An 11,472-nucleotide genomic window follows, 5' to 3' on the forward strand; every position below is an offset into this window, starting at 1 on the left:
ATGACAATTAATTATGTTTTTGATTGAGCAGGAACGGTTATATGAAGCTCAACGAGATCAAACCGCATACTGGTGACAAGTGCATTAAACTTGCATTCTCACTAATGTCCATCAGGGGGCGACTCCTCTGGTTGTATAGAACTCACTACAACTAGAGCAGTCTTATTGAAAAATGATTTGTGAATAACTTTAGTCCTTCTACATAGAGCCATTTCTTGGTCACATAATCATAAATAAAGACAATAGTGCACAAGTGGGAAACAATGAGTATTCCGGTGGGACGTGAGGGATAAAAACACAGTTCCTCTGTAACTAAGGCATGTTATCCAGCTCCAGCGGTTCATAAGAGACGACACAGTCCCCAGATTAATAATCATGTTGTTATTTACAGGAAACATGCAAACACACACAGAGAGATGCCTCTTCAAACTAAAGCTGCAGGCCTTGATGTGACCTTCAAATAATTAAGGAGAACACATACAACAAATGATATTTGAGGACAAAAAACAAGTACATGCGTGTTTCAGCAAGGATTAAAATCAGTACATAGCGCTCACACTATATTAAGAAATAAATCTCTCATCCCTATTTTTCATTAATTATCACGCATTTCATCATTAATCGACATCAGCTTTGTGCAGAGGGCTTTGTCATCACATGTAATGCTGTTTTACTGCTCAAAAGTGGATTTTATTGCTCGTTAATTGAACTGCTTTTATTCTGTACAAATCGTTCCGTGTTACTACGGATGAAATGGTCACTTATTTTCGAGATGCACCAGCAGCTACGTGTGAATGCAGCCCCTGGAGTGTAGGCGTGATGAGAGTGTGTGTGGGCAGGTGGACGTTAGCGCTCTTTTTCCTCCCAGCTGTGCAGCATCCTACTTTCTGCAGGACGGCCTGAGGGAAGTCCTCGTTAATTAAGCCCTGGAGGGCTTTGCTTGTTCCAAACAAAGCCGGCGCTCGACCTCGAACTAGAGGACACGACTAATAATGGTTCAACGAAATGTTGCTCATCTTAATACAACATATCGTAGCTGTGGGAGGCTGGGGTATATATTATGACTTTACACTCGGTTGTATTGAAGGCAGCAAAAGCAAACAACATATTGAACATTTACCGTAACAAAGATAACACTTAAGTAACTGGGAAAAGCCCAGTTAGGGCAAAGAGAACAATGTGAGACAAGAAAACAACAAATCCATGTTGCAGTTGACAGTCTTCATCCTAAATCTCACCTGTCACCTGCAGCTCCTCGAAAACCACTTACTCTTTTGTGTGTGTGTGTGTGTGTGTGTGTGTGTGTGTGTGTGTGTGTGTGTGTGTGTGTGTGTGTGTGTGTGTGTGTGTGTGTGTGTACATACTTGAGTGTGTCGTGTGCTGGAGGAAGCTGGATCTACCCCCTAGTTCTCTACAGCTGCGGGAGACGTTTCTGTTTAATGAGGTCTAGAAAGGCTCTCCCCTCAATTACTATCTGTTAGCTCTGAGTGTGTGTGTGTGTGTGTGTGTGTGTGTGTGTGTGTGTTCTGTCATTTAACTCCCCCTCTTACTCCTCTTCATGTCATGATCAATTCACCAGCAGTCTGTACAAACAGTGTCAGTGACGTCGGACTACCGAGAAGTTTCTTTATTCAAACTAAATTGTGCATTAAATGTATTTTTTTAGTTAATTTCAACTGAATAGAATAAAGAACGACATTATCAGTCCTTTAGGGTCGATACCAGGGCTGTAACTATCTACATTGGATGTAAATTGATGCACAAAATGCCGAATCCAAAGTTCACAAGCGTGAGTTCTGCCTGAACACTTTCAAAAAACCCTTTTTAGCATCTGAGGTTAACACAACAAGCTGATTGGCGCGCGAGTCAGTCACACGATGGCGAACTCAAGAAATTCTTAGCCAACTAACACTAATACGAATTTGTCGACTAATCAAGCGGTTGATTTAATCGGCACAACTGTAGAATTGAGTTTCTCCACAAAGAATCAGTCACTTTAAATCTTGTTTTTACCAGAGATGAGCTCATAAGTTTCTGATTCAGCATGAAAACAACAACCAATCGACGAAAGAAATCTTGGTCGACTGACGTCAGAGCGACCGATCAGCTCTAGTACAAATGATAACATTTTCACCGACAGCTTGAATAACTGGAAACACATCCAATACGCTAAAGCACATTCGATGGCTTCGTTAACTGAGTTTTGTGTAGACCCCTAGCCGGTACTGATCACCAATGTAAACATTAGAATTGGTAAATCTAAAAGTTAATAAACTTAAAGGTGTAGAGTAAACCAACAAATGTTATCTTTACTGTTCACCGTTGCTCCCTGAGGTCTTTCAAACCTGTTGATCGTGTTTCCTTTTACATAAAACATGTGCGATTTTTGTATTATATTAAATTATGCTTTGTTTACATCCATTTTTTCTTTTTCACCGCTAACTTTGATGGCACAGCAACTGTTGGATGTAAGAATAGTGTGAAATCAATGGCAGGACGTGAATTGCGCCGCCCGCATCCTCATGCGTGATATAAAACTCATAGACACACTGTTCCACAGTGCCACTAGCAGTGAAAACCTCCACAAGGTACCAACTTAAAACTACGTAACAGGAGAGAAGGTGCAGCAATCATCTGGTCTTAGAACAATAACCCACATTCGTCACATTTAATAGAATCTAAACCATTGTGGAGTGAATGCATCACTCATTACAGGAAGAAATTCAGGCCTTTCAGAGCACAATAGGTCTGCCGGCTAAAAAAAGAATAATTTCTGTACTTATCGTCTCCGGGGCCTTTTAAGAGGCGTTAAGAAAATCTGAAATGCTGTGAATGTGAAACCAGTTCACCCTCGTATCAATACGAGGTAAAAAGCTGTTTGTTTAACAGAAACTAACGACCGACATTAAATATCTTGGTGAGGATTTGGTCCGGCACAAGTCTCCATAACAGCTTAACAGCGTCTCTGAACTCTACTGGAGGGATGAACATCAGCCTCATAAAAGATGTTCCCTCATTGGGTGTTTTGTTTGAAAGTGATGTGATAGTTCAGTGTGAAGAACCTAATTAAACCCGGCAGGAATTACTCGCTACACTCTTAGAATAAAGGGTTCCAAACGGGTTCTTGCTGAAGAGATGAGGGTCTTCCCAGAACCCATTTCCTTCTAAAGAACCCTTGTTTGAAGAAATGTTTTCAAGGGATCTTTTTAAGAGTTACTTCCTTTTTTGAAGAGTTCTTCAAGGTTTGCCCTCTTTAGGATTCTAAATGAAACCCTTGGATATTAAAGAGTTCTCCGTAGAACCCCCTAGGGGAGTTCTGGTTAACACCTTTAGATTAGAAGGTGGAAATGTTCTGGATAGACCCGCCAGAGAGGGTTCAGGGTGGAACCAATACACCATACAAGGGTTGTCTATAGAACCTCTCATAGGGGGTTCTGGGTAGAACCTTTCACAGATGGTGCTAGGTATTAAACCTTTATGTTGGGTCCTAGGACCTCTAAAAGGGTTTCAGGTGGAACCTTTACAAAAGGTTTGTTCCAGGAACTAAAGGCTGAAGAACCCTATATGGTTCTAGTTATCAGCTTTTATTTTGAAGAGAGTATCTTATGGTTCTAATGATCCATAATTCCATCCTTTGCGAATAAAATAATAATTTAGCATCGAGCTATAAAGAGACTCTAGGATGAACTGATCAGTCACGGTCACAGCGACCTCACGTCCGTTCTCACGATATCTCAAGAACGCCTCGAGCGAATTTCTTCAAATTTCGTATTCATCTCCGTCGTACTGCTACAAGATGCCGGGTTGAGTCTCTGTTGGTGTATCGCGGTCCCTCTTCTTTACACAACAATTCCACAATATTTCACACAAATATCTTAACAGGATGAAGCGATGACGTTTTGGACAGACACGGATGTAAACTGCAACACGACTGGTTGGCGGAGGCGGTAATTCTAGTTCACACAGCAGCATGATTTTAATCATACTTGGGAATAAACCCCTTCTCTCACACACACACACACACACTCAAAATCCCAGTGTTCAAAGGGAGTCGACTGCATCATCTTCTGTTCAGATGTGACTCCCAGCTGCCTGGAGCAAAATGGATTAAAACCTAACTGGCGTCATTTTAACACACACACACACACATGCATAAGCTACGTTCACATCCCCAAACTAGCACACCAAGAGCTTCACCCGCCCCCCATTAACACACACACACACACACACACACTCACAGACACAGAGGGGATCTCTCTTCTTGCAGAAGTCTATTATTAGCTGTTCAACCCAGAGACAAACTAATGACACGTTGGGATGATTCACCAGAGCTGCTGCCTCCAACTATCATTACTCTCAACAGCTACAGTAGACAGCCATGTAGGATGCTGGCCACCACACAAACATATACGCACACACTCACACCGTCAGCCTGCTTCAAGACGCAGCAAAAGTTCTCATCCGTGATCGTCTGAGGCCCACGTGTCTGCAGGTTTTCCCTCCCAACGCCGACAAAAAACCTCCTTAATCTGACGTCATGAACTCATCATTTTATTTTAAATCTGCCAGCATCAGTGTTTTCTCACCGTTATGTTTTAATTGGGATAAGCTCAATACTGTTTTAATACCAAGAAGAAAGTATTCAGATCCTTTTACTGACGTACAAGTACTTAAAATACTGTGAAAATACTCCACTACAAGTAAAAGTCCTGCATTGAAAATGTTACTTGATTAAAAGTATGTAAGTATAATCAGGGAAATGTAAATGTCTCCTGGCATTCTGATATTATACATTCTATCATAAGATTAGTATTACTCATGCATTAATTTAAAAGTAGTACTTTACTGTTGTAGTTGTTTGAGGTGGAGCTAATTTTGAACTATTAATTGATAATTGTCATTATGGATTAACCTGTTGATTATATTCTCCATTAATCGTTTGATTGTTTGTAAAAGAAAAAGTCTTAAATGGTGAGAAATGGTGTCAAAATTACCCAGAGTCCAAAGTGACACCTTCAAAGTGTTTAAGTCCAAACCTCAACATTATTACTAAGACATTAACATTATTAACATTATTAAAAGGAAAAGCAGCCAATCGTAATTTGTAAAGTAACTAAAGCCGCCACATAAATGTTGTGAAGTAGAGAGAGAGAGCCAGAGAAAATTAGTAAAATTTAACAACTTAATGCTTCATCCACCTAGGAAACACCAGATGAGGGACAACTTTGTTTGCCTCAATTTCTGTAACCAGTGTAGCATTAAAGCATGGTGGAATTAGTTAGCTGGTAAGCTAATTAGCGGACAACTGGCTAGTTAGCTAGCGCACTACATCGTTTACAACCACAGCTTAATAGCCTTGATAAACTGTGTGAAATATTTCGTCAGGCATTTATTAGTAATCTCTTTACTGTGTCTCTCTAATAAAGGCAAAAAACCAAAGACTGTTGTTAAATAATAAAAGGGTTTGTAGAAAAACATGGTTATTATTTAATTCTGAGAGTAAGATATCAAAGAAAAGATCAGTGGTGAAGCTTGGGTATTGCATATCTCAGTATTTGACACACTAATCGCCATAAATATGTCATTGCAACAACCCAATTTTAATAAGAAGAACAGAGACATTAAAGGAACAGTTAGATAGAAATCTCTGATGTTTGACTTATTAAAAACTCTGTATTTATTGCCATATTTTCCCAACTCTAAGCAGCACAAACTCTAAAGAACCTGGTGTACTGCTTTCTTTAGCTCTGCTGTGGTCTAAAGCCCTGTTATCAAACTGTCACATACAGCATGAAGAACGCCGCATTCAGACCGACTACAAAAACACCATTATTACTGTGCAAGGACACCTGGGATGTTACCCTGACAACTGAGCTATATACTGTAAAGAGGTGTTCAGGAGGGATCAGACCTCCTCGACATGTACGACAGCTTTAACTGGCAGCCGGCCGCCATGTTAACAACAGCATGAGTGATGCATTCGGTCGCGTATCAGCTCTTGAATGAAGGTTGATACTTGATCAGTAGTTCCCTTTTAACGAGTCTGAGTTTGACTCACGACGGCACTGAAATCCGTGAGATCAGCTGCTTCTTCTTCGTCTTCTTCTTCATGTGAGCTCTAATAGATGTTGACAGTTTGTCCGTTCAACAGAAAGGTCCAGTGTCTGGTTTCTGATCTTACAAGGTTTGTTTAGACAAACATCATGAAATATACTCGGTTAAACCTGCAATAACTGGGATTTCGGAGTGATACCAATGCACAAGGCACCCTTAAAATGACCTCTCTTACGTTGCCATATTATCATCATCAACCTAGATCTATTCTAACTAGGGAGAATTATATTTTGGGTTAAATACCTACTGTATTAAGGTTCTATAACAACCGACCCTTCGCTAAGTCCTGACCAATCATATCGTAGCATCGTCCAGCTCTGACCAGGGTCCGACAACTATCCGGCTCGTCTCCATAGACTCTCATGCAATACTTTTTATATCCCATTATATATTTTCATTGACCATCCGCTAAGTCCCGCCCTACAACAGTAGCCTGGCTAATCATAGCGTAGCATCTGCCAGCTCCGACAGCTATCCGTCTCTGCTTCGTAGACTCTCATCAATGGTTTCATATATTCTGGTTTTAGTGGATTTGGAGCTCGTCCTAGTTAAACGTTGTGGAATACTGATAGTTTTTATCTGGAGAGGTTGGAAGGAAATAAACATTTCTAAAATGTTAGGTTTCTATGCAAAAACCTCTAATGCTAACATTAGCACATCATTAGCTATCGTTAGCGCATCCTTCAATAGTGTTAGCAGGTATACTGAATGTCTACACATGCTGCTTTAGCTTTTTAGTGCTTGTAACAGTGAATAAAGACCTACCCGACTTTACAGAAACACATTTCATTGTCTTCTGTCTCGATCTCCAGGTGGTTCACTTTTACATTGTAGCTAATCTGTAGCTTTAGCTTCTATCTTTATCTTTTTAAACATGTTCACACTGATGAATCAGTTTGACATCCTGGATATAAACTTCAAAAACACATATTGTGTTGTGTGTCTGCTTCTCTCTGAACGGGTGAATTGTGGTCAAAGCCAAAGTCGATTGTCGGTTGGAAACAAACGGCGATCTGCCGTGTAGAAGTCTGACATTTCGTTGAGCCTCTCCTCACATCCATCGGTCTGCAGGCTTTTATTACTCTGCAATAAAATGTCACACTACAAGATTTAAAGAGCAAGAGTCATAATCTATGTGTCACTTGAACGTCAACATGTGACACATTATCTTGTTGTTCCAGAGGGGGGGCAGTGTTCCTCATGATTTTAGGATCATTCCTGTAGCATCATATCAAAATCCCCAAAACCTCAAAACGATGTAATTCTGTGTAATTCTGTGTACATAAAGCAGCAAAACTTGAGTGCCCATTTTGACCTTGTGAGCAGCTGTAACGTCCAGCTCCTGGTAGGGTCTCTTAAGATAAACTGCTCCATGGACGGCTTCCAGAGAGCGATTCATAGACTCCAACAAGCCAAATGTACTGTACGAGATGCTTCCTTGGCCAGGAAACGGAGACAGAGGGACATTTTACTTCAGCAGTGAGCTACAGTTATTTTGGTGAGTTTGGCTAATGACCGTCTGACGAAGCCAGATTGGACCGACTCCATTTTAAATGACTGAGACAACCTGGTGAGGAGCAGGAGCAACACGGATATTACACCACTCTGATTATCCACTTAATGGTGACATGTTTCTGCTTTGTTCAACATATAAAGGCTTGTACTTGTCAGGGAGCCCAGAGATTTGATTAAAGAAAAAGAATATATATTTGTTGTAAAAGAAGTACTCTCATCCTTTAATTAAGTAAAAGTAGAAGTGCCACAGTGTGAAATATACTCCATTACAAGTAAAGGTCCTGCATAAGAACAAAATAAAAGTACAAAAGCATCATCAATTAAATGTATTGAATCTATCGAGAGTATTTATTATGCTAGATGCCTCCTTTTGAGATGTTAAATTATTATTTATATTATTTTAGTGTAGTAGCTGGTTGAGGTGGAGCTAATTTCGACTGCTTTATTTCCTTTATCCTTAATATATTTTATAAATTGATAATTTGTTTTGTATGTAAAATCTTAATCTGCAGAGTAACCGTTGATTTGAACTTTCAGATATATGTAATAAAGTAAAAACTATAACATCCCCCAATTATGAAGTAGCAGAAAATGGAGACACTCAAGTAAAGTACATCCATCCATTATCTGTAACCGCTTATACTATTCAAGGTCCGGGGGCAAGTACAAGTACCTCAAATTTGTATCACCACTTAGCTGTTTTAGAGCTATTTCTTGTTCAAAAACAAACAGACCGGCAGCGGTGACTGTGTTCAGCTTTCTGAAGAGTTATGGTCACCGTGGGTTGCCAGGTTTGATACCATCGTGCCTCTGCAGAGACAGCTGTATCTGGCAACCTGCACTATGGCTGGTGAACCACCTGAGAAGCCGTCATTGGAACCTCTTCACTGAAGCCTTCACTGTCGTTCTTTGCTCTTTTTCCAATGAAGAAATACTCTTCAGTTCTGATGTAACTGATGCTGTTGCAGCATCTACATCAACCTCATCAGAAGCCGCCATAGAGAGGTTAAGCCCTTTTCGGTTGAGAACCATGGGACCATATGTCTGAAAAATGATTTGCAGTAGTCAACAGCGAGTCAACTTCTGCCGAGTGAAGCTGATGCGAAAGTGTCCTTAAAGATTCATTCTCTCTAGTGACCACCAGGGGGCGACTCCTCTGGTTGTATAGAAGTCTATGAGAAAATGACTCTACTTCTCTCTTGATTTATTACCTCAGTAAACATTGTAAACATGAGTTTATGGTCTCAATCTCTAGTTTCAGGTCTTCTTCAATACAGCATGATGTTCATTTAGTAAATTATGGTCCATTTAGAGTCAAACAGACCATAAAGCAGGGGATGCTTTAGGGCGGGGCTACACGGTGATTGACAGGTCTCTACCAGACCCGTATACGACGTCTCTACGTCACTCCTTCGTATTTTAAATATGGTAACTTACATTCATCGGTTGCAGAAAAAAACAACATGGCGACGGCTGTATTGCAAGATGGTGACGGCGAAATTGCCGAAACGTTCCAGCTCGTCATACGCTGCATTATTGAGAAACGCAACCTGTTTGAATCTGGTTTATTTCTTCTATTCCTATTAAACTGTTGCTCTTTCAGTTGTTTCAGTCTGGTTGAACCATTGTACAGCTTTTGTTCTTCATGTACAAAACAAAAATAACATCTATTTGTAAAGACAACCTAAAATCAAGACTGGACACAATAAACCTTTTATATTGAATGTACCAAACATGTTTCAATACAAAACCTTAAAAAATATATTAAATTTCTTCCACTGTCATCGGCGGTAAACAGGAATGCGTGCTTGCTGTCAGCACAGCATGGTGAGGGGGAGGGGAAGCTGTGTGCGAGAATGTTGAATGCTCAATGACCTTATATATGAATATATATATATATATATATATATATATATATATATATATATTTCACCAGCCAATCAAACCTGGACAAATCTGAGACCAAGACGACACGAATACGCAGTGAATTAAAACACTGATACCGGCTGCTCCTCCAAACAGGTCGGCTCTCCACCTTTTTATTGGAGAAAATAAAGGATATGAAAAGCACCTGACAGAAACATATGCTCTCTCCATCCCTGCTGGAGCTCATCCTGACCTTTTCGGAGTCGCAGGCATGAGCTCTGCGTGGCAAAACTGGCCTTCAAGAAGTCATTTGTAATTCGTACATGCGAGTAGCAGTCCCCGTTGCCACTTCGGTGCCCTAGAATGAGTCCTTCCACCTCGTTCTTCATCAGCACAGTTTCTGCACCTATTTTAGATTTCAAAAAACCAGGCCAGGCAGCAGAGCTCTCTCTCTCTCTCTCTCTCTCTCTCTCTCTCTCTCTCTTCTCTCTCTCTCTCTCTCTCTCTCTCTCTCTCTCTCTCTCTCAACTCTGTGAGGCTATCACGTCTAAAACACTAGATTCTGAAGAGATTAACTCATTCAAATCATAAGCACAGCATCATTTTATATTTATTTTTATATGCATTTGTCTGTATGCATTATAGACACTGATGTGCAATAAAACAAAATGTCATGAGCTGGAATTATTTCCAGAAAAGAAAAAAATGCAGGGACGGTTCCGTCTGTGTCTCTGGAATTTGAAGAGTCTATAACGATTGAGGCTAATAACGTGTAACCGGTTGTGGTTATTTTTAGCCCGCATGAAGACGCGCTCAGCGGTGATGGCGATGGCTTCCTACACCATCGTGACGTAGTGCTGTTACGCAAAACAAAAAAAAACAGGGGTTCACCTTTTGTGCACCTTCCAGCACCGACATTAAATAAAGGAGGCACTGTACACGCACATTTGTAATTATTATTAAATTATTATAATACAGAATAATACCACACGACCCTGGGTCGCGTTTAACTTGTGTTTTATCTTTAATTCCTCATGTTTCAGTAGAGACACTTGACTAAACTTGGTGTTGGACACACCCAGCATGGCATGAAGACACCCGGATTATCTGATGTGGACCCGGTCAAAACACGCACCGTGTAAACTGCTACAGTGACTTTATTTTATTTTATTTTATATACATGACACCAACACGGTACACAACTACATGCCATGGCATTTTAAAAAAAGAAAGAAAAGTGGACACTTAACTATTTGTAGAGGTGCTGGAGACACAGGTCGAGGCATTCCCCCTCCACTTCGTCCTCGGTCACCAGGTCCGACAACGGGCGCATCGGCGGCGGGTCGCTCTCCTGCAGAGGCATTCTCATCTCCCGGAGAAAGAGCTCCAGGAAACGTCGGAAGGTTTTCTCCTCTGCTGTAGAGCCGGCCATCATCTCTCATTCCTGGACAGACAGAGACAGCTCCGCCCGTCAGAACACTTAAGAAGAGTCGGTACTCTGGACCGAACTAGTTGGGACTGTCGGGTGCACGAGCACACTACCTGAATGAACGTGGACTATTACCGGTGGAGCAGGTGACTCGTTGGGCTATAACCGGCGGTGCGTCTGCGTCTGACCGCGGTGCGTCTTGGATGCGCGGACCGTCGTTGGCGTCTCCGGTTTATCACTGCTGGACTATGGGCTCGCTGTCAGGAGCTGGACTGAGAGACCCCCCATTCAGAGCATGGGGCGGGAGCGCGCGTCGCGTTATCGGGGATTTCGCGAATGATCGTCAGACGGCGGTGACGTCAGAGGGAAAGCGGAGGCTCTATACATGCAGGTCGTGAACGCGCACGTTAACGCTCCCTCCTCCTGACGTGTGAGAGGTTTTTTTTGTTTTTAGTTTTTTTTGGAGGCACGAAGGAGGGCTGTTTATGACGTCAAACCAAAACTGTATTTATTTAAATATTATATATATATAATATGTGAGTAAAATG

The 11,472-nt window shown here is 41.2% G+C and overlaps 1 protein-coding gene across 2 annotated transcripts in view; it reads right to left on the minus strand.

Annotated features, from left to right (window-relative positions):
• ppm1e (protein phosphatase, Mg2+/Mn2+ dependent, 1E) overlaps positions 1-11,293 on the minus strand; it is a 37,565-nt gene extending 26,272 nt beyond the window's left edge. Inside the window, exons 1-2 of one of the 2 annotated variants that reach the window (XM_076101245.1) lie at positions 11,060-11,293; positions 10,746-10,939 (exon numbers count right to left, since the gene is read on the minus strand). In XM_076101245.1, coding sequence (XP_075957360.1) covers positions 10,746-10,930 — 185 coding nt within the window. In that variant the 5' untranslated portion in view covers positions 10,931-10,939; positions 11,060-11,293. Of the gene's footprint in view, positions 1-10,745; positions 10,940-11,037 lie in introns of both variants that reach the window. The other variant, XM_076101244.1, reaches the window with a different exon arrangement.
• Positions 11,294-11,472: the final 179 nt, after the last annotated feature.

The sequence above is a fragment of the Anarhichas minor genome, unplaced genomic scaffold (genome assembly GCF_050575085.1).
Source record: "Anarhichas minor isolate MPS153535 unplaced genomic scaffold, ASM5057508v1 ptg000027l, whole genome shotgun sequence".
NCBI lineage: Eukaryota > Metazoa > Chordata > Actinopteri > Perciformes > Anarhichadidae > Anarhichas > Anarhichas minor.